The 24,617-nt window shown below is 44.3% G+C and overlaps 1 protein-coding gene across 1 annotated transcript in view; it reads left to right on the forward strand.

The window, feature by feature from the left end:
- PARP11 (poly(ADP-ribose) polymerase family member 11) overlaps nucleotides 1-24,617 on the forward strand; it is a 519,323-nt gene that overhangs the window by 301,696 nt on the left and 193,010 nt on the right. The window contains exon 5 of the mRNA XM_044087183.1: nucleotides 14,777-14,852. Within this exon, the coding sequence (XP_043943118.1) occupies nucleotides 14,777-14,852 (76 nt within the window). The remainder of the gene's footprint in view (nucleotides 1-14,776; nucleotides 14,853-24,617) is intronic.

Raw genomic sequence — 24,617 nt, forward strand, 5'->3', positions numbered from 1 at the left:
CCAAGTCTGGACCAGGCAGTCAAGAGGAGAAGGGAATTACTTGCATCACACCACCAGTCTCACACAGACCTATGAAACCAGCACCGGTAAAAACACACATGAATACACGAAAACATACTCGGAGGTTCTAAATAAAAATCTGCAAAAGCAACAGAGATCTCCAAAGCAGACATCCAAGCAACCTCCACCCCCAACACAAACCATGAAACACATACTGCACAAAACCAGTGTGCCACGCAATCACAGCCCTTAAGGCAAAATAACATACCCAACACACTAGTAATAGGCGACTCTATAGTCAGGCACACTGACGTCCCACTCACTAGGCTGAACAAGGAGAAGGTTACTGTTAGCTGCCTGTCGGGTCCCAGGATCTGCCACATAACACAAGCACTCACGTCACTCCAGAACAAGTACAAATATGACTCTGTCATTGTCCATGTTGTTGTGAATGACCTGAGCTGTACCTCCCTGGACTACATGAAAAGAGACATGGAGGAGCTCTCTGATCACGTAGCCCAGGCCGGTATGACCCTGACCCTGAGTAGCATCCTGCCCTCACCAAGAATGATACCACATTATAGAGAAAAAAATATCAATTTCAACGGTTGGCAAAGCTTCTTGTGTCATTCAAAGGGGATCCAGTGTCTGTCAGCCTGGGATGACATGCTCGACAAGCCACACTGCTTGATAGAGACAGCTTGCACCTGTCACCCTTAGGCTTTCAAATACTGGCCAAGGCTCTTGCCATTCCCATAGTGCCTTTTTTAGGCAAGGCTCAAAAGACAAACCCACCATTGTAAATAGCACAAGTAACAAAAAACTGAGGATAATGCTACTCAGTGCCAAAAGTCTAAACCTCAAAAAGTACACACTCGAGGCATTCGTCAGTATGGAGAAAATCGATATATGTGCAGTAACAGAAACCTGGTTTAAGGCTTCAGAGAGCACCCCAGCACTATCAGGCTACAACTCATACCATACATTTTGGCCACAAAACAAGGACCGAAATACAAAAGTCGGGGGAGTATCCATATTCATCAAGGATACCCACACCTCCAGGTTAGTGGCACAGCATGATGCTTCAGAGATCATCCACGTGCAACTAACAATGGGCAAAACTGCTTTTCAAATTATAGCCTGCTACAGATCACCCACCATGTCCTAGGACCCCCACTCCGCATTCGTGGAAACACTGGGAAACATAAAGGCCCTACCAAACACCCTGATATTGGGTAATTTCAATAACCCAAACATTAACTGGGAGAACTACACAAGTACAAACTCCCTTGCCCAACATTTCCTAGAATTTATAAACTCAAATGCCCTGGATCAACTGGTCAACACCCCCACCAGAAGTGACAACATATTGGGCCTGGTCATCACCAACATGGGCAACCGGTGTTCCACACTCAACCCCTCGCTGGTTAGATCTGACCATAAACTAATCACACTGGACATCCACATTTCGCCACCACCCCCGGTCAAAGAAACCACAATGAAAAACTTTTCAGAAACAAACTTCACGTTACTTAAGACCGAGGTGGGAAGTTTCAAAGCCCCCATGCTAAAGGATAACACTGTCCAAGCTTCAAAATCCTTTACTAATGCACTCTATGGGCACATACAAGAATTCATGAATCGTGCTGTCCCAAACAAAACCAAGACTCACTCCTCCAAGAAAAGGAAAACAGTCTGGTGGACCCCTGCCATAAACAAGCTATACAATAGAAGGAGGAAACTAGTACAGAAAAGAGTAAAATCTCAAGATGGGAAGACATCCCTGATCGGCAAGAAACTACATTCCCTCATAAAGTCATCCAAGACTAACTTCGAAAGTAAAATTGCCATGGACTCCAGATAACCACAAGGCATTTTTTAGCTATGTCAAGAATCTAAGTGGCAATTCTCAGATCTGCTTGGAGTTAGTGCAGAATGGCACAAAATACACTGAACCAGCCGATATAGCCAACATCCTGGCAGACAGGTTCAGTGCAAACTTCACCCCCCTCTCACTCCCAAAAGGGCCCGTAACTATACCAGAAGAATGTAGTGCCCCTGAAATCACAGACACTCAGGTTAAAACAGCCCCCTCCAAAGCCAAAAACACAGCATCAATGGGACTGGACGGTGTCCCAGACTGCATCCTACACGAGCTCAAAGATGAACTAACCCCTCACCTAAACACACAGTTTAAACTCAGCCTCTCTATAGGCTACATGCCCTCAGAGTGGCGCACAGCAACGGTTATTCCACTCCACAAAGGTGGAGCCACAATGGACCCCGGGAACTGTCGCCCTATAAGCCTGACTAGCTTGGTCTGCAAATCTATGGAGTGCATCATCATGGATCTCATTAGCAGAGACATTGGGAAACTCCAAACAGTGGACCCTACCCTGTTCGGCTTTGTTAAGGGCAGATCATGCCTCCTAAACCTGATGAACTTCTTTGAGACAGTCACTATGGCTATAGACGAGGGAAAGGTGGTTCACACCGCCTACCTAGACCTCGCAAAGGCCTTCAACATCATTCCCTACTCAGGTATTATAGACAAGCTCACCAGCCTGAACATAAACCCCTACGTCATGAGATGGGTTGCCAACTGGCTCATGGACAGAACTCACATGGTAAGAGTTGCGGGAGCTAGGTCTGACTCTAAACTGGTTACAAGTGACATTCCTCAGGGCTCAGTCCTAGGACCCCTCCTGTTCGGCATATACTTCTCAGAAGTACAGGCAAGCACAGGAGGACTATGGCTGACCAGGTTCACAGACGACTGCAAACTAGTGGCTATAATTGACTCTCCGGCTGACACAGACATCCTCCAAAAGGGTCTCACTGAGACAGATACCTGGTGTTAAAACCATGGCCTCAAGCTAACTGCCAAAAAGTGCATAGTCATCCCCTTTGGAAAAAACAAAGTACCCACAAATTACCACATAGGTGGTAGCCCTCTAAATACAGAAGACGTAATAAAGGATCTGGAGACCCTAGTAGATAGTAACCTCTCCTTTGATAATCACATTGCCAAAGTGGTTAGAAAATCCTTCTATGTTTCCCACCTAATCACAAAAGGGTTTGCATCCAGATCGAAAGAGGTCATTGGGCCCCTCTACGCATCACTCATCAGACCCATCATAGAGTACAATGCCCCATTTGGGATGTACCTTACAAGACACCTGCAACAACTGGAAAGACCACAAAAGTACCTCACCAAGAGGATCACTGGCCTCAAGCAGATGCCCTATGCAACTCGACTGAAAAAACTCCAGCTGTACTCAGTTGCATACTGCGTACTCAGAGATGATCTCTGTCTGACATACAAAGCCATGTCTAAACCAGAATTGATGGACATGCTCCACCTAAAGACATCCATATCCCCTCAAGCCACACGCTCCAGGGATCTAAACCTCTCCACAACAATACATAGGACGTGCTGGAGGGATAGATTCCCATCCCAGAGACTTCCCATGCTCTGGAGCAAGATTCCAATCTACATTAGGCAGAGCTCCTTGCTAACCCTCTTCAAGAGAAACCTTGATGAGTGGATGGGAAACAGAAAGTTTACCCCAGGGATCACTTTAAAGGCTCTGCTGGACAGAGGCACAGGGAATTAATCTAAGGGGGCGGTGAAAGCCAACACATTCTGGCTAGGCTTATAAATGCCTTCGGGCAGATAGCCTAGCACCTACCTATGAACCTATGATTTCAGAGTGGGGGATGGTGTCGAAGGCCTTGGCAAGGTCCAGATAGGCTGTGTTGGACTGCCTTACCCTCATCCACAGCTCTGGAGACTGATTTGAAGAAGTCAGTCAGGTTCAGGAGACAAGATCGGCCCTTCACAAACCCAAAATGGGTGGGGTCCAGTGTTTGAAAGTTGCCAATGTCTTTGTTTAGAAGTTCCATGATAATGCGTTCCATGCCCTTGCAGATCAAGCTCATCAGACTGATGGGACAGTAGTTCCCGGGATCCAAGGTGGATCCCCTCTTGTGTAGTGGGGTAACTGTAGCTGTGCGTCACTCAGTGGGCACAAAGCCTGAGATTAGGCTATGATTAAACATGACACTTAGGTGAGATGCCAGTTCATATTGTAATTCATGTAGTATACAGCCCGGGATGTCATCTGGTCCCATGGATGCTGTATTCTTAGCTTGGAGAGTGCGGTTTCTACCTGTGTGGCCGTGATTACTGGAATTTGGCAATCTTTTGGTATTGAGATGGGCCCTTTAGAGGGTGAGAGTGGGGTGAAGTTGGCACTAAATCGATCTGCCAGGATATTGGCAATATCCTTGGGATCAGTATATTTAATGCCATTCTATTGTAGCTCAGAGCATATCTGAGCATTGTCATTTAGATTCTTAACATAACTATAGAATTAGAATGCCTTTTGGTTGTCTTTCGAATCTTTGGCAATTTTATTTTCGTAACTAGCTTTGGAGGATCTTATGAGGGATCTCAGCTTCTTACTGAGGCTGGTAAAGGAGTTTTTTGAATCCTGGGATTTTCCACCGGGCTTTCTTTTGGAGCAGAAAAGTCAGACCAAAACCCATAAACATCAAAAAGATATTGGCAGTAATAAATGAATTCAACTGTTTGTAATCTGTGGTACCCAGGACCTTTACAAGTGATTACAGGCAATCTAACAGTGATGTGGTACGTAAACAAAAAAGGGGGTCCCAAATCTTATCCTCTATGCAGATTAGCCATAGTAGCATCACTCTGTAGACTTCTGACATTTTGTTAAGAGTAAAACTTTGTGGTAGGCAAGCAGAGCAGGACCAGGATAGATCTTTGGGAATGAAAATTTAATTGGGAAGTCTTCCAGGATTTGTCCCAGCTGTGGGGAACACCTCAGATAGATCTATTTGCCTCCATTCGCAACAAGCAACTGGCAAAATTCTGCTCCTGGACCCCTTGTAAGCAGATCTAGAAAACAGATGAATTCTGATTTCCTTGGATGGGAATGTTCCTTGTATACTTTTCTACCATTTCCACTGAGGCATTCTGAGAATTTAGAAGGACTTTCCAAAGATATTTATGGTAATTCCTTTCTAGGCCAGACAAAGGTAGTGTTCCCTTTTTTGGAAATGGCCAAGGGCAATCACCACAAGCTTCCTAACATACTTAAACCTATTCACATAAAACATGAGTTGTTTGATACACCCACCTTGAAAAAAAAATCAACTGACTACCTGAAAGATGGAATTTTAATACCATTTTGGCATCTAGTTTTTGAAGGACATGCAGTAGCAGGTATTAAAAGGAGGCAAAGAAACCAACTACTAATAAATCATATATTACCCTTTTAAGGCTAGCATTTCTGTGGCTCTACAAAATTTGTGGATGTTGGTATCCTCTGGCCAGTCTTATTTTTCTGTCAAGGTGTATCTTTTGGCCATTTCAGCATGTCTGCTCATGGATCCTCCTCTTTCAGTACACTCTCATGCTATGCTGTTTTTGAAAGGAGTTATATATACCTTTACATGTAGAAAGCAGGTGGTTGCTCCTTGGGCTCTTAATTTTGTTTGGAAGAACTTGAACCAGCTCATCCAGTTGATTTGAGGCTCTTAACATGGAAAAATGTGTTCAGATTGCTTACTTCTGAAAGAAGAGTATCAGAGTTGCAAGCTCTTAATCTTATTTTACACAAAGATAGAGTCTCCTTCAGAATGAGTCCTTCATTTACGTCTAAATCATAATCCGAGTCTTTGAGCCAAGCTATCCATCTCCATGTCTTCTTTTCAGGATCTAAAAATGAGGGAGAATGGATTTTTCATAAACTACATGTCTACAGACAACTGGGATACTCGCTTGGTAGAACTAAAATATTCAAAAGTGCCAGTAAATCTTATGAAGGTAAGAGAAAAGGACAACCAGTATCAAAGCAGATAATGTCTCCATGATTGTTGCATGTTGTTTCCTTTTTTACTCCCACTATATTATCCCAATTCCAAGCAAGGTCAAGGTACATGCTTCTAGAAGCTTTGCTTCCTCAGTGGCTTTTTTGGAAAGGGGTTAATTCTAGAAGTGTTATAGAGGCAGCAGCTTGGTCCCCTCTACATACTTTTACTAAGCATTACAAACCGTCTAGAGCAAACTGTGCTTGGAGACTCCTGAATGTTCATCCTTCCTTCTCCTCCCACTCTGTATATACTTCGGTATTACACCCATGTAGCCTAGGCTGCTGCAGAGGTAATGAAATGAGGACCATAGTACACTTACGTAAGTTATTATAACACTAGCTGTTCAAACTGCTGTAGTAGCTTCCTCTTCCCTTGATACCCTTTATTTTTGTACCATTTTCTTTGGCCAGTGTGAGGACATTGACTTTTGTATACCTAGCACTGATCTCTTTCAGGGCTGTAGCCTTGCCAACATCCTGGCAGACAGGTTCAGTGCAAACTTCACCCCCCTCTCACTCCCAAAAGGGCCCATAACTATACCAGAAGAATGTAGTGCCCCTGAAATCACAGACACTCAGGTTAAAACAGCTCTCTCCAAAGCCAAAAACACAGCATCAATGGGACTGGACGGTGTCCCAGACTGCATCCTACACGAGCTCAAAAATGAACTAACCCCTCACCTAAACACACCGTTTAAACTCAGCCTCTCTATAGGCTACATGCCCTCAGAGTGGCGCACAGCAACGGTTATTCCGCTCCACAAAGGTGGAGCCACAATGGACCCTGGGAACTGTCGCCCTATAAGCCTGACTAGCTTGGTCTGCAAATCTGTGGAGTGCATCATCATGGATCTCATTAGCAGAGATATTGGGAAACTCCAAACAGTGGACCCTACCCTGTTCGGCTTTGTTAAGGGCAGATCATGCTTCCTAAACCTGATGGACTTCTTTGAGACAGTCACTAAGGCTATAGACGAGGGAAAGGTGGTTCACACCGCCTACCTAGACCTCGCAAAGGCCTTCGACATCATTCCCTACTCTGGTATTATAGACAAGCTCACCAGCCTGAACATAAACCCCTACGTCATGAGATGGGTTGCCAACTGGCTCATGGACAGAACTCACATGGTAAGAGTTGCGGGAGCTAGGTCTGACTCTAAACTGGTTACAAGTGACATTCCTCAGGGCTCAGTCCTAGGACCCCTCCTGTTCGGCATATACTTCTCAGAGGTACAGGCAAGCACAGGAGGACTATGGCTGACCAGGTTCACAGACGACTGCAAACTAGTGGCTATAATTGACTCTACGGCTGACACAGACATCCTCCAAAAGGGTCTCACTGAGACAAATACCTGGTGTCAAAACCATGGCCTCAAGCTAACTGCCAAAAAGTGCATAGTCATCCCCTTTGGAAAAAACAAAGTACCCATAAATTACCACATAGGTGGTAGCCCTCTAAATACAGAAGACGTAATAAGGGATCTGGAGACCCTAGTAGATAGTAACCTCTCCTTTGATAATCACATTGCCAAAGTGGTTAGAAAATCCTTCTATGTTTCCCACCTAATCACAAAAGGGTTTGCATCCAGATCGAAAGAGGTCATTGGGCCCCTCTACGCATCACTCATCAGACCCATCATAGAGTACAATGCCCCATTTGGGATGTACCTTACAAGACACCTGCAACAACTGGAAAGACCACAAAAGTACCTCACCAAGAGGATCACTGGCCTCAAGCAGATGCCCTATGCAGCTCGACTGAAAAACTCCAGCTGTACTCAGTTGCATACTGCGTACTCAGAGATGATCTCTGTCTGACATACAAAGCCATGTCTAAACCAGAATTGATGGACATGCTCCACCTAAAGAAATCCATATCCCCTCAAGCCACACACTCCAGGGATCTAAACCTCTCCACAACAATACATAGGACGTGCTGGAGGGATAGATTCCCATCCCAGAGACTTCCCATGCTCTGGAGCAAGATTCCAATCTACATTAGGCAGAGCTCCTTGCTAACCCTCTTCAAGAGAAACCTTGATGAGTGGATGGGAAACAGAAAGTTTACCCCAGGGATCACTTTAAAGGCTCTGCTGGACAGAGGCACAGGGAACTAATCTAAGGGGGTGGCGAAAGCCAACACATTCTGGCTAGGCTTATAAATGCCTTCGGGCAGATAGCCTAGTACTTACCTATGAACCTATGATTTCAGAGTGGGGGATGGTGTCGAAGGCCTTGGCAAGGTCCAGATAGGCTGTGTTGGACCGCCTTACCCTCATCCACAGCTCTGGAGACTGATTTGAAGAAGTCAGTCAGGTTCAGGAGACAAGATCGGCCCTTCACAAACCCAAAATGGGTGGGGTCCAGTGTTTGAAAGTTGCCAATGTCTTTGTTTATAAGTTCCATGATAATGCGTTCCATGCCCTTGCAGATCAAGCTCATCAGACTGATGGGACGGTAGTTCCCAGGATCCAAGGTGGATCCCCTCTTGTGTAGTGGGGTAACTGTAGCTGTGCATCACTCAGTGGGCACAAAGCCTGAGGTTAGGCTATGATTAAACATGACACTTAGGTGAGGTGCCAGTTCATATTGTAATTCATGTAGTATACAGCCCGGGATGTCATCTGGTCCCATGGATGCTGTATTCTTAGCTTGGAGAGTGCGGTTTCTACCTGTGTAGCCATGATTACTGGAATTTGGCAATCTTTTGGTATTGAGATGGGCCCTTTAAAGGGTGAGAGTGGGGTGAAGTTGGCACTAAATCGATCTGCCAGGATATTGGCAATATCCTTGGGATCAGTATATTTAATGCCATTCTGTTGTAGCTCAGAGCATATCTGAGCATTGTCATTTAGATTCTTAACATAACTATAGAATTAGAATGCCTTTTGGTTGTCTTTCGAATCTTTGGCAATTTTATTTTCGTAACTAGCTTTGGAGGATTTTATGAGGGATCTCAGCTTCTTACTGAGGCTGGTAAAGGAGTTTTTTGAATCCTGGGATTTTCCACCAGGCTTTCTTTTGGAGCAGAAAAGTCAGACCAAAACCCATAAACATCAAAAAGATATTGGCAGTAATAAATGAATTCAACTGTTTGTAATCTGTGGTACCCAGGACCTTTACAAGTGATTACAGGCAATCTGACAGTGATGTGGTACGTAAACAAAAAAGGGGGTCCCAAATCTTATCCTCTACGCAGATTAGCCATAGTAGCATCACTCTGTAGACTTCTGACATTTTGTTAAGAGTAAAACTTTGTGGTAGGCAAGCAGAGCAGGACCAGGATAGATCTTTGGGAATGAAAATTTAATTGGGAAGTCTTCCAGGATTTGTCCCAGCTGTGGGGAACACCTCAGATAGATCTATTTGCCTCCATTCGCAACAGGCAACTGGCAAAATTCTGCTCCTGGACCCCTTGCAAGCAGATCTAGAAAACAGATGAATTCTGATTTCCTTGGATGGGAATGTTCCTTGTATACTTTTCTACCATTTCCACTGAGGCATTCTGAGAATTTAGAAGGACTTTCCAAAGATATTTATGGTAATTCCTTTCTAGGCCAGACAAAGGTAGTGTTCCCTTTTTTGGAAATGGCCAAGGGCAATCACCACAAGCTTCCTAACATACTTAAACCTATTCACATAAAACATGAGTTGTTTGATACACCCACCTTGAAAAAAAAATCAACTGACTACCTGAAAGATGGAATTTTAATACCATTTTGGCATCTAGTTTTTGAAGGACATGCAGTAGCAGGTATTAAAAGGAGGCAAAGAAACCAACTACTAATAAATCATATATTACCCTTTTAAGGCTAGCATTTCTGTGGCTCTACAAAATTTGTGGATGTTGGTATCCTCTGGCCAGTCTTATTTTTCTGTCAAGGTGTATCTTTTGGCCATTTCAGCATGTCTGCTCATGGATCCTCCTCTTTCAGTGCACTCTCATGCTATGCTGTTTTTGAAAGGAGTTATATATACCTTTACATGTAGAAAGCAGGTGGTTGCTCCTTGGGCTCTTAATTTTGTTTGGAAGAACTTGAACCAGCTCATCCAGTTGATTTGAGGCTCTTAACATGGAAAAATGTGTTCAGATTGCGCTTACTTCTGCAAGAAGAGTATCAGAGTTGCAAGCTCTTAATCTCATTTTACACAAAGATAGAGTCTCCTTCAGAATGAGTCCTTCATTTACGTCTAAATCAGAATCCGAGTCTTTGAGCCAAGCTATCCATCTCCATGTCTTCTTTTCAGGATCTAAAAATGAGGGAGAATGGATTTTTCATAAACTACATGTCTACAGACAACTGGGATACTCGCTTGGTAGAACTAAAATCTTCAAAAGTGCCAGTAAATCTTATGAAGGTAAGAGAAAAGGACAACCAGTATCAAAGCAGATAATGTCTCCATGATTGTTGCATGCTATTTCCTTTTTTACTCCCACTATATTATCTCAATTCCAAGCAAGGTCAAGGTACATGCTTCTAGAAGCTTTGCTTCCTCAGTGGCTTTTTTGGAAAGGGGTTAATTCTAGAAGTGTTATAGAGGCAGCAGCTTGGTCCCCTCTACATACTTTTACTAAGCATTACAAACCGTCTAGAGCAAACTGTGCTTGGAGACTCCTGAATGTTCATCCTTCCTTCTCCTCCCACTCTGTATATAGTTTGGTATTACACCCATGTAGCTAAGGCTGCTGCAGAGGTAATGAAATGAGGACCATAGTACACTTATGGAAGTTATTATAACACTAGCTGTTCAAATACAACACTGCTGTAGTAGCTTCCTCTCCCCTTGATACCCTTTATTTTTGTACCATTTTCTTTGGCCAGTGTGAGGACATTGACTTTTGTATACCTAGCACTGATCTCTTTCAGGGCTGTAGCCCCTTTTTGTTTATTTATGTATGTATATATCTGTGTTTACAGAGATAATTCGCTGATCTCAGCCTGAGTGAAATAATATATATATATATATATATATATATATATATATATATATATATATATATATATTCTAGTGAACAAGCACAGTGCAATGTACAAATATATACATTAGTTTCTAAAGTGGATCTATCTTCAGTAAGTTTTGTGATATGAGAAGAGACTTGGAAAGGAAATAGGAATAGTGTGTTAGGTAATATGTCCTGTGTTGAAGCAGAACCATTTAGCTTGGATGAAGAAGTGCTTCTTGAGTTGTATTCTGAATTTGGAATAAGTGTTTATTTCCTTTAGGTCAATGGAGTGTGCTTACCAAAGAATAGGTGGCTGAGAGGAGAATGAATGTGCAGTGTTGTGGAGTTTAGTTGTAGGGAAGACATGGTGTTGTTTGTGAGTACTGCTACAAGTTGTATGAGAAGTTTTTTCATGAAGTCTAGCTGCAAGGAGATTTACTGTATGGAGCTGGGGTAGTTTATAGATATAGGATCCTAACAGTAGTTTAGATCTTTATTTTATGGGTAGCCATTTGGTTTTTACTAGGTTGATACAGTGATGATGACAGAGAGGAGAGTTTATAATGAATTGGCAGGTGCTGTTAAGAGATTGGATAGTGGCAATGTTTTTCTTTAAGTAAAAATTGGAAGCCCACGTTTAAGTTGAGAAAGCAAAACTCCTTTGCTAATGGCTGCTGTAGATGTTTGGAATAGAAAGGAGTCTTTTGGCCCAGAAGAGGAGGGAATTTATTTTAGCTATCACTTTGTCTATTTAAAATTGAAGTTTAGGGACTGATCAGGCCATAATTCTAGCTATTTGAATGTAGAGGTTGCCTCTGTGGGATGGTTGTGTAAGTCAAAAGATAGTTAAAAATTCAGGTGCTTGGTGAATTTTCTGTGGAGTTCCAAAAAGCATTGTTTTGGTCTTGGTGGGATTGAGAAGTAGTTTATGATTTATGAGTTATTGGTGGAGCTCATATAAATTGAACTGGAGTTGGCACTGAATGTTGATGTGAAAGTGACCTGATTGGTAAATGACCATGTTATCAGCATTTAGCTTGAAAGCACTGAAGGGCTTGGTTCCCAGACTACTAATTATATCCCTGCACTAGCTCAAGCTGTCAGCAGTCTGGGCACTTGGAAGATGCCCTTAAACTTTGGAAGCCGGCTGGCTGTTATATCTTAGCTGGGATATAAACCATGTATAGCGTATGCCATTACAGCAGTTATGTATTCAAACCTCTATTGTTATGGTAAGTTTACTTGTACAACTGTACTTTCTTCATTCTCTTCAGCATGGCCAAGTAGGAACCACGGGTGCTGCCTCTGGAAGTGGACCTTCTCACCAAGAAGAAGGGATGCACTATTCACATCGATTTGGACTCTCTCAAACTGCCAAGGTGGATGAAATTGATACCTCTACCTTCCAGACATCTATTCTCAAAGAACATGTTTCATTTCCTCAAGGAAGCCAGGTAACATAGTACCAACAAGTTATACATGTCAAAAATGGCTAAGATTCTTTCACTGGTGGATGGCCAAGGGACAACAGCTGCTGCAAGCTGGACTGCCACAAATCCTGAGCTGTTTAAAAGAACTGAGCAGCATGAGTCTGTCCTATAATTCCATAACTATCCATGCCTTTGCCTACCCTATATGCCTCTCACTTTTCTCTCATCATACCATGAAAGTTTCTCAAGGATCTAGTTCATTTGTGACAACCAAAAAGGACCCCTGCTCCTTCTTGGGACCTAGATGTTGGCCTAGAAAACCTAATCCTACATCCTTTTGAGCCTGCCACTTCTGCAGATCTAAAATACTTCACCTGGAATACTGCCCTCATGGTGGCAGTCACTTCTGACAAAAGAATACCTGAGCATTAAGCCCTTATGAGTAGGAAACTGTTTCTCATTTTTCCATAAGGATGGGGTTTCATTGCATATAAACCCATTCATTTTACAGCTTAGGTGGTAGATGAGATTTCACTGAACCATTTAATTAACCTGTCTCCTGTCTTCTTCCCAATTCTTCAGAACAAAGGAGAAAGAGCACTGCAGTAATTGGGCATTAACAGACAACTCAGATTCTACTTGGATAAAGCCAAAACCTATAGAAAATGTGATCAGCTGTTGTGGCTTTTGTACAGAGTAAGGAAGGGAGAACTGTTAAAAAAAAACAAACAACATCTTCAGTGGATTGCCATTTGCTTTGCTTTCTACTACAAACATTTTGGAAAGGCAGTATCAAGCAGGATCAGGACTGACTCCACTTGGTCCACGCCCTTTACCACTACCTTCCGTAGAGGATAGCCTACCCATTCCATCCTGGAAATTAGACATTTTGACATCAGTCCAAACCATCAGAAAGCACTCTAGTTTGTCCAAGCCATACTGCATGGGTTCATCTTCCTTCTCCTTCATCTGTTCGTGCTGCTGTTTCACTTTAGTTGTATGACTCTTCCCCGGTAGTGATTACTCTCTGTGTTGGGGTGGTACCCTCCTCTACTGTTTAAGACCCTTCTCCCACCCTCAGGTAGGTCCCCTACTCTTTTTAATAACTAGTTGTTCTAGGGACTGTGGGCATGTCATGCTCCTGGCTACCCTGGAAAATGGCACTCTCATCAGTGGGTAATAAAGACCTGAAGAAATGGTGCTAATGACCCTGATGTCCTGATATACTGATGTTGGAAGGGAGAGCATTTGCCAAGCATGGGGGAGGGGAAAAGTCTCTTGTGCTCATGTCTGCCTCTAGTTTCTCAGAGCAGGAATTCCTAAAAGTGATTACTGTAGCAGTGAAGATGCTTGAGCATCTGCATTAATGGTAATTGTCTACAGAACAGTATTTTGCATTGCATATTACACTACAGCGCTCAGTGCTGATACTGTGCTGCCATCTACTGAGTGACACATTTGGCGAGTGCCCAACATGCCAGTGACATGTGCATATCAGCAGGTCAGGATGTTTGAGAAATTTTAAGCCTCTGTGACTGCAGCACTCATGCCAGTGGCCACACAGTAGACTTCCATTTTGTCTAGTTATTTAAAAGAAGAGTTTTGTCCTACCACTGAGGGTGCCACTCACATGCCTGTTTCAGTGCATTCCACAGTGATCCCGATCAGTGTTTTAAAAAGACAATGTGTCTGAAGTTTCACGCTGTATATGATAAAGGTAAGGCAATATATTCCCAGGTATTATGATTTACTGTTGCTATGATTAATTCCTGAAGATCTGCTGTAGAGGTAAATATACTTAACTACAGCTGTAAATATCTACTTTTATGCTGAGCATCTCTCACAACTGAAATTAATAATATTAAGAATAGATATATATTAATATCCAGGTAGTATCCGGGTATTGTGGTACCGTAAGTGTATTGTATTGCCATCTTAAAATATTTAAAAAAGCATCACTCTTAAATTGTACAATACTTGAATTAGAGTCATCAGTCTGCAGATGCCAGTCATCTGATTACCTTTCTTGTAAAGCAGAACTGCATCTTCTATAGGCATTGTAGTCCAGTGCAGCCAGTTCTGTAATAGTTAATTGGTAGCCCAGTTTGTGAGTTTATTTCTAGGCTGACAACACTGTTAGACTGGCTTATTGATAGGGCTGTCTTCTTTTTTAATATACTGTTCTTGTACTCCATTGCATCAGACTGGCAACACTGTTAGATTGACTTATTCTACCTCCTGTTTGAATGCAGTTTACTTCTACTCCTCAACGTTTCCATATGATCTTGCTGTTTCTCTGAGGTCTGTTTGTATCAGTATCCCATATGGAAACTCAAAAGTGCCGCATGTTGTAAGGACTCTTAATTTCCCCTTAGGTGGGAAGACACAGAATACCAAGTCTGCATTCAGTGAGAGCAAGGCTTAAGTTAGTTAGATAGTTTTATGAACACTATTATTAAAACACCTAGAATAAAAATATATTGTTCTTTCTGAAACAGAAATGAAACAAACAAATTTAATAACTGGAAAGCAACGACCAGTGAAACGTGCCCCACCTTCTGCAACAGCTGTAAGGTATGTAAAGAACAATTATTTAAAAATGACCAGTAAGTAAGGAGGACATTTACTTCATGTATTGTACAAAACAAGATGCCTATTTATGTTAACGATAGTCAGGTTTAATTATGTATACATTTTATGTATACATTTTGTACATCCAAGTTCTCTTGATTAATCATATTGTGGATGGCATACAGAATGCTTTTCTCATTTTTCTTCCTCCACTCAGATGAGTTGTATATTGCCTGAACATAATAGATAAAAAGCAGTGTTTACATATGTATTAATTTTTGAAAATTCACATTCCCCCTACTAAATGGATCATCTTTGCCTGATGATACTGAGTGTGACACAATGCATTGGAGTTTCTTTGATGCTGGATTGTTTATTGCTGTCTCTATCACACAGCATCGGTTGTGTGACTTTTTCTCTATTATTGCTTGCCTTGCCATGTGCACTAGCTTTTCAGCTCCAGGGCAACAACAGAACATAAAGGGGAAGAAGCAACATGCCTCTGTCATTTCTCTGTCAGGATGGTGCTATGGAGGATGTCTTGTATGGGCAATGGCAAGAGTGTCCTTGGTGCATTTCTGAAGGAATGAAGGCCCTAGAACAGTGTTAGAAGATAAGGTAGTCAGATGTTTGGCATCAGTGACTTCTTGTTTCCACCACAAAGTGGCCTCACATTTGATAAATAATTAGTCGCTTCATAGCTAGAGAGGGGTCTAGCTCTCATTTATCATCAGCTGCCTTTGAAAAGATGACAACTGCTGCATATCCCACCAACTACCTGTGTGTTGTATCCCAAGATGTCTCTGTTTTGTTATCCATGTTTGAATGTTTGTACCATACAGAAGCTCAGTCTACTCACTTGATGGAGTCTCCTGATTCCAGTGATTCTGGTTAGGTAGTTGAACTTAAGACTGAGTAATCTGCATTCCAGCCATTCCCCCCAGTTTGTGAGGGACTCATGGACAGAATAGAAGTGATGCCTTTTGGGGTCATAGAATCAACCTAAATATTACACCAACTGTTTTGTAGATTGATTGTGAGGGGGGGTGTATCATTTGAGGCCATGTGCTGATAACAGGTCTGGTTGCATGCAATTCTCTATAGATGTATTACTCTTCTTTATATGTTGCAGTATTCATAACATGAGGGAGTCCGCCTCAGGTCTTCCCTGAACGTCCAGCCAGTATACCAAAGTCTAAAGGTACTGTAAGGTACGTGTGATGTCAAAGCTTCTCTCAGCCACTTCTGTCTGTCTCCCTCTGAACCCCTCTAATTAGCTTCCAGGTTGGATGTCAAACTTTTCTTGAAAGGCATCCTTTATGTCACACCACCAAGGAAACCAGTGCCTCCTCCTTAGGATTTAAACTTTGTTTTGGAAGAAATTACATTGCCTCCCTTTGAACCAGCAGTTTCTTCCCTTCAACATTGCACTTGGAAGACTGTGCTTCTTTTGGCTATCACTTCAGCCAGAAGGGCTTCAGAACTTCAAGCCCTTATGGCTTCTTCTCCTTTTACTGTTTTTCACAAGGATTGGGTTTCCCTATGCATTAATCCCACCTTCATGCCTAAAGTAGTGAATGTGTCTCTTAATCAGTCTGTTAATTTACCCACCTTCTTTCCTTCACCACAATGTGCTAGTGAGAGGATCTTACACAGCTTGGATGTGCATAGACAGCTCTAATTGTATTTGGATAAAACCAAATCTGTTAGGAAGTCTGACCATCTCTTTGTTTCCTTCCATCCCAGGGCTCTAGATAGACCTATTTCCAAGCAGACAATCTGATCCTGGATCTTTAAGGTTATTTCCTTTTGTTATGTGGCTTATGAGAAATCCCTTGTTTCTTCAGTTAAGGCTCATTCCACTAGAGCTGCATCTTCTTCTGGTGCTTTTTTCAAGGGTCTGGATACTTTTTTTTGTCTTAGATGCAGCCACTTGGTCTTCTGTCCATACCTTCACAAAACATTAAGTTGGATGGTATTTGTAGATCTAGAGCTGGTTTTGCCAGGGCTATTCTTCAGGGATTTATAGAGTGTTACTACCCCTCCTCTCACTCTTTCTTCTGCATGAGCTGTGGCATTCTCCCTCATGTTATTAATACTGCAACATATGAATAAAAGGACATAGAATAGTTGTGTAAAATCTTACCATAAACATAGATGTTAAGTTGTCAATCTCGCCTTCATTCTTGCTTGATGGGTTCGGAGCCGATCCTCGGCACCGACTCGGCACTTGCTAAGCTCGAGAGTCACTTTTACCAGCTCGAGGCAGCCCCATATCCCATGATGCAAGGCGGTAAGTACCCAGATCTCGTTTGCCGCTTCGCTGATGAGGTCCTCCTTTTACCAGCTCCTGGTAAGTGATTTATACACTACTGTTTTTGCCCCTTTTTCGATTTAAACTTTAATTTTAATAGTTTTAGACTAGTTTTAGTCCCTTTCTGACTAGAATTCCCTCTCTCCTTAAAAATTTTTAGTCAGGCCTTCTCCCATCCCATCCCCCCCTTGTTAGGGTGTGTGTGTGTATGTGAGAGATTAGTGTTTCTTAATTTTGGGATAATATTTCTTGGACAGGTGTTGTGTGTGTATTTTTTACACCATGTCTAAGGAAAGGGTCTCAGGCTGTAAGAAGTGTGACTCGTGCTGTCAGAAGATGTCTCTGACAGACAGTCACACTTCTTGCTTATACTGCCTGGGACCTCTCCACCTGCAGGACTCCTGTGCGATTTGTCATTCTTTTAGCCAGAGAGTCCTGCAGGAAAGGAGAAACAAACTTATTTTGAGGGGCCTACTTAAACCGGAGGGCTCTCCGGCTAAGTCGGCTCCAACCAAGACTTCCAAGTCTTCCAAGGCCCAGGCTTCTGTGTCCAAGCCTGCGGCCTCGGCTCCGACTCTTTCAGAGTCGAGATCGGCTCCGGCTGGAGCCGATCCTGGTTTGCACAAACCTTCGCCGATTCTGGTTCGGTCACTTCGGTGTCAGCGCCGATCGGTTCCGATCACCATGTGGCTCAGGCTTCGGTGTCGGCGCCGACCGGCTCCGACACCCTGCTATGTCTGTATCGGCTCCGGCCGTAGCCGATGCATCGAAACTTTCTGTCGGTGCCGATAAGTTGTCGGCTCCGACAGCTTCCATAGTTTCGTCGGCTCCGATGGTTCCTTCGGGGGAGAGGTCCAGGTCCCCTTCCTTGGAGCCGATACTCTCGGCTCCGGCATCTCCTCTCCTCTCAGAACGGAGCCATCGGAGCCGATCATCCAGGTCATCTAGGCTTTCTGACCATGATTTAGAGAGAGTGGTCAGTAGATTATTAAAATCACAGGCACTGGCCCAGATGCTACATAGTCCGTCTCAACAGACGACTATTAGTCCACACCCCATTGGAGTTCCTCCTTCGACTCTACCCCAGAGTTTGGAGTTGGAGTCTTTGGGAATGGTTTCTGCTAGGGCTGAGGGACAGATACCCCCTCCTTCTGCTCCTTCAGCCTCTACTCTTATCTCCTCTTCGAGACCTTCCTTAGAGGGATTCGGTGGTCGGGCTTCCCTGGTTTCCTCCGAGGGGGTGAGCGGCATCGGACCCTTGTCCGACCCCACTCTTCCCCTAGGAGCCTCGGCCTTGGTGAGCTCGGCTCCGACATCTGCCTCAGAGCCTTCCCTTTCGGTGGGCCCTGGGTTCCTGGTTCTTGAGCGGGTTCTCTCGGACCTCCCTGGGAGGAGCCTTGAGGTGATGAAGAGTGTGCTGGCCACTGGACTCAGCCAGCAGTCTGTTCCCTTAGCTCCTCCCTCTATGGTGCCTGTCGATATCTCTGCCATTTCTCTTGCTCCCGGACCCAGAGATCCTCCGCCTCAGGTTTCCCCACTGGGAATAACCCCCTCTTCCGAGGATTCTCCTGATCAGTCAGGGGATCCTCCGCACAAGAGGACCTGTAAGAGGAAACACGTAGACTCCCCCGAGTCTATCACTTCAGATACTGACTTAGATGAGTCAGAGGGATCCCCAAGATCCCCCTCTGAGGATGTCTCCTTTTCAGACATCCTAGAACTCCTTAGACAGAGGGGAAACTGGCCCACCAATAATCCCTCTGAGGATGAGTCGGTATACCTGGAGGCGTTTGGATCTCGGCCCTCCACCTCCTGGGTGTCTCATGTTCGACCCCCTTATGCAGGTTATTGGTGAAGGCTTGGGCTGCTCCTGACTCTGTAGAGCCAGTCCCTAGGAGGCCTTCTAAATTTATTACTGCCCGTCGGACAAGCAATTCCTCACGAAGGTGTCCCTGCTGATGCCATGGTGGTGGCGGCTGCCACTAAGAAGGAACTTGCATATCCTTCCGTGCCTGTCCATCCTCCTAATAAGGACTCTAGGACCATGGATAGGTATGGTAAGCAGATGTTCTCTTCAGCGACCTTTGCTATCGTTAAGCTGAACTACCTATGTCACTTCACCAGACTCCAGAGGGATATCCTTAAGGAGCTAGGTGAAGTAGTACAGGATCCGACAGCTGCAGGGGCTCAAGAAAAATTGCTTCGCAGCTAGGAACCCTTAATTCTATTGCTAACTCCTCCCAGCGACTGATACCATATGCTGCAGATGGAGCGAGTAGGGCCGCAGGTACAGGTGTGGCTCTTAGGCGCCAAGCCTGGATGCGGCTCTGCAATTGCAGATCCCTTTAAGGCGTCCTTCACAAACTCTCCCTTTGATGGCTCAGCTTTGTTTGGCCCTCAAGTGAAGGAAGCGTTGACCAGGTGTGAGCAGGGCGGCAAGACTCTTTCTGCCGTGAGTCCGTTTTCCACCCTTCTAGACCTTACCCCAAAGGGCAGAAGGGTGGCAAAATGTGGTTCCATAAATCCCAAGGAGTCACGCGGTTCACGTGGTCAGTTTACCCCTAGAGGCAGAGGGGTAACAATAACAGATGCCGCTCTAGAGGCAGAGGGGTCCACAAAACCAGGAAGCAGAGAGCCTCTCTCTGACAAGCCCTTTCAGCATCCCTGAGATGTTGCCCGACTGTCCATCCTTGGAGGCAGTCGGGGAAGACTATCGCTGTACCCAGAAGCCTGGCGTTCCCTCACTCAAGACAGATGGGTACAGTCGATCATATCCGAGGGTTACAAAATTCCTTTCGAGGAAAGTCCTTTCTATCACTCAAATTCCTTCCAGATGTACCACCGGTCTAAGGAAGTTGCAGAGTTAGAAGTCCTAAAACTTCTGCAAAAGAGCCATTCAGCCAGTTACAACAGATCATTCAGAGCCGGAATCTACTCAAGGTTCTTTTGGTCCCCAAAAGATGGGAGACTGGAGACCAATATTGGATCTCAGCAGACTCAACAAGTCTGTGAGGAAAACAAGATTCGAATGGTCACTCTTCAGTCAATTCTGCCCTTCTTACAGAAGGACAACTGGATGTGCTCTATAGATCTTCAGGATGCGTACTATCACATAAAAATTCACAGACGCTCCAGGAGATTTCTCCGCTTCGGCTGGGGTCCAGTCATTTCAGTTCAGAGCCCTGCCCTTTGGTCTCACTACAGCCCCAGAGTGTTCACCAAATGTATGGCAGTGGTAACGGCTCACCTGAGGCGTCGAGGATTCCTGGTGTTTCCGTATCTCGGCGACTGGCTCCTTTCAGCCACCACCAGGCATCAGCTTCTTCAAGCCAGGGATTATACAATAAATCTTTGCTCTCAATTGGGCATCTCGATCAACTCAGGAAAATCCTCCTTATTGCCCTGCCAGTCTATTACTTTCATAGGCGCAAACTTAAACACTGCTCGGATGTCAGCTACCCTTACAGATCAAAGAATCTCAGACATTCAAAGTCACGTCAGGATCATTCTAGCCAGCAAGAAGGTACAGGCCAGAATGGTTCTAAAGGTGTTGGGCCTCATGGCTGCGGCCATTACCCTTCTTCCCCTGGCTTGCTTCCATATGCGCCTTCTTCAGTGGATGTTGTTCACTCAGTGGTCTTACCAACAACTTCCGATGCGTCACCAAATACTGGTGACACCGATATGCAAGAATCATCTTGCTTGGTGGATTACTTCTACCCAGATTCACCAAGGCAGACCCTTTGTACCCCCATCCCGGTAGCCACTGTCACTACCGATGCCTCCCTGATCGGGTGGGGGCATTATCAGGGCAGGATGGTTCATGGGACGTGGCAACCTTTGAATACCACCTGCACATAAATGTCCTAGAGATGAGAGCAGTGCTTTTAACGTTGCAAGCCCTCAACGACTTTCTTCCCTTAGGGACAATTGCAGTCCACACAGACAACATGTCTGTAGTGTGGTATATCAACAAACAGGGCGGAACCAAGTCCTACCCCTTGTGTCGAGCGCTCAGACTTTGGCAATGGGCGATCTCCTCTCATCGGTTTCTGGTAGCAACGCATATCCCTGGGAAAACCAACATTTTAGCGGACAGATTGAGCAGAGCTATTCTCATGCCTCACGAGTGGTCTCTCAAACAATCTATAGTGGAAGAGATTTTTCTGGCATGGGGTGGCCCATGTTGCGATCTTTGCTACTCCCCAAAACAGCAAATGCCCAGATTTCTTCTCTCTCTTCCCACTGCCAGGCCATCCCCCCAGAGACGCTCTAACCCAGGATTGGCCCCAGGGACTTCTTTATGCCTTTCCTCCTTTTCCTCTGATCCCTCAAGTTATCCAGAAAGCAACCGTTTGAGAGCCAAAATGATTCTCATTGCTCCTTATTGGCCTCGACAAATTTGGTTTCCGTTCCTCCATCGTCACCTTTTGGTGCAGCCGTGGCATCTGGACCCAGTGCCAGATCTTCTGATTCACCAATCCGGTCAGCTGCACAGGTCTGTCCCTTCTCTCAACCTCACAGCATGGTTGCTCCACTTCCTTCCTTAGCCAGGCTTCCTATGATCTCTAACCCTGTTAGAGACATCATAGTAGCTTCCTTAAAATCCTCTACTAGGAGGATTTATACTAGCAAATGGAAACGTTTTCTTATTGGGCTAAAGCCAAAAATATTGATCCCTTCACTGCTCCAGTACAAGCAGTTTTGGATTTCTTAGCGGAGATTTTTCGTGGGCTCCTCTTCTTCCACAGTCAAAGTTCAGTTGGCGCTATCTCGAACTTTCATGTCGGGTTCGCAGATCACAACATTATGTCCCACAGGCTTTGTAGAGCCTTCTTGAAAGGAATTTTCCTCCTGAAACCTCCAGTCAGGAGTCCTCCTCCTCAATGGGACCTAAATTTAGTGCTGACATCCTTGATTCTTCTTCCCTTGAGCCAGCTGTTTCTTGTTCCTGAAATTTCTTTCATGGAAAACTTCATTCGTGGTTCCTATTACTTGACTGGAGGGTGTCTGAACTTCATGCTCTATCTGTTCGCCCCCCCCTATTTGGTCTTCCACAAAGACAGAGTATCATTGAGAACTAATCCGACCTTTTGCGAAGGTCGCCTCAAAGACTAATTTGAATCAGGCTATTGATCTCCTGTATTTTTCCAAACTATGCAAACAGATCGAACAAAAATTGCATTATCTTGATGTCCACCGCCAACTCAGATATTATTTGGACAGAACAAAACAATTCAGGAAATCCGATCAACTCTTTATTTCCTATGCTGATAACAAGAAAGGCCTTCCTGTCTCAAAAGTGACCTTGTCTAGCTGGCTTTCTTCTGTCATCTCTGAAATTTATCAGCTCAGGGGAAAACAGCTGTGCTCAAAACCTAAAGCACATTCAACCAGAAGCTTAGCCACTTCCACAGCTTTTCAAGCTAGACTTCCATTAGACACTATTTGTGCAGCAGCCACTTGGGCCACTCCTCATACATTTGTTTCCCATTACAAATTGGATTTGGCCTCCAGGGACAGAGCCAGTTTTGGCTCTACAGTTCTCAAGAGTCTGTTCCATTGAGCCACCCAGGATAGAGGTGCTAGGGGCGGTCCCATCAAGCAAGAATGAAGGCGAGATTGACAACTTAACATTGAGAAGTTATGTACCTACCATAACGTTCCATGTTAGTTGTCTTCTCTCGCCTTCTTTCTTGCGACCCTCCCTCCTTCCCCCAGGCCTGGACAGACCTTTCTCTACAAGGAATTATGCTTCTGAAGTCCATACAAAGCTGGTCCTTCTACCATCCTTCAGGTTTTTTCTCTCCTTCTTTCGTCCTTTGGGAAGTTATTATGCTAGGTGCTATTGCCTTTTGTCATCAAACGAGATCTGGGTACATACCGCCTTGCATCATGGGATATGGGGCTGCCTCGAGCTGGTAAAAGTGAATCTCGAGCTTAGCAAGTGCCGAGTCGGAGCCGAGGATCGGCTCCGAACCCATCAAGCAAGAAAGAAGGCGAGAGAAGACAACTAACATGGAACGTTATGGTAGGTACATAACTTCTCAATATCCTTCAATTCTATATGTTGCAGTAGTCTATCCCTCCCACCTTCCCCCTGATGCTTGTATGTTTGTTTCCTGGATGTGTTTTTTCTCAGGCTGGTGTTCTTCCTGGGGCATTCAGTTCTGAGGATGGTATGTGTCAATGTCTGCTATATACCCAACATCATCTTATGACCGATGTTGGGTGAGATATTATGTGCGACATCGCACATGCCTTACAGTACCTTTAGACTTTGTTGTACTGACCAGATGTTCGAGACAGCCTGTTGCGGACTCCCCCATGTTATGAATGCAGCATGTAGAAAAGGACATCTATGATTATGGTAAGATTTTACACAAGTATTCTTTTAGTTGTCATGTCTGGCATATATGTCTCCCAGTGTCCAGGCTCCATTGCTTGACCCATGGTACTAATCTGCCAAAATCTTTTGCATGCTGGTGAGCCCAAGCCTTGCTCCTCTGGAGCTAAAGATAGTAGAGGGTTTCACCTTTGTTTCCATGGGAAGAGACTGTAAAGAACCATAGATCTTTATCACTGAGACAGACAAGACTACCAAGACCTCTCTTTCCTTTAATTAAACTCAGATCTCCCCCTCTGGGAAGAGTGCTGAAGCCCACTATGGAGTGACCTGTTGTTCCTTTGCCTTGCCTTTCTCCTAAAAATGTCTTCATCATTTTATGGACAAGAAAAATGAGAAGCACTAGGTCTTCAAACCTATGCAGCCTGACTTAAAAGGGTTGTTGTGTGCACAGTGTGGCTCATCTGGTTCCTACTATTTCTGCTCCTATAAAAGCTGATGCTTGCTGTGTGCATCCTTTGTAATGAAGCAGCATCTTAAATACTCCTGTTTGATTTCTTCAGCACAACACCAGTCCTGGACATTGCGACACCACTTCACCTTACCAACTGATCAAGAATGTAAAGCTCTGGAGAGAATTGGCAATAATTGTTTTCCTGTCATGTCATTTTCACCTGTTCAGTTTTCAGTCTTCCCTAGTGTGTGTCAGGCACTAGAAAGGCTGGCCAAACCTCCCTAAGTCTGGAATGGAGGAGAACCTGAAAAAACTTGCCATATTTTATGTAGATGACTTTCATGTAATTTAACTGTACGTTTGACTTTGTTGATGTCAAGATTAGGGCAGCAGGTTTTAGAACGTGCCTGAGCTAAATAAAGACGTGCTTTAGTAGACTGTTTCAGATTACCCTTCTCAGTTGATGCCACACTTAACAAAGCCTTCTAAGATCTGTCCTAAGTCCTAGAGTGTAGAACGCAAGCATTGACCAATGGAGTTTCTGTGGCATTCTGACAGACCTTTTCTTTTCTTCTAAACCACCTTATTTCTCTCTGAAGAAGAAGCTTCTTCCATAAAAGGTGGAAGTATCCCATCCTTCCAAGTCTCAGGTGC

Source organism: Protopterus annectens, chromosome 11.part0 (genome assembly GCF_019279795.1).
Source record: "Protopterus annectens isolate FY-2018-M chromosome 11.part0, PAN1.0, whole genome shotgun sequence".
NCBI lineage: Eukaryota > Metazoa > Chordata > Ceratodontiformes > Protopteridae > Protopterus > Protopterus annectens.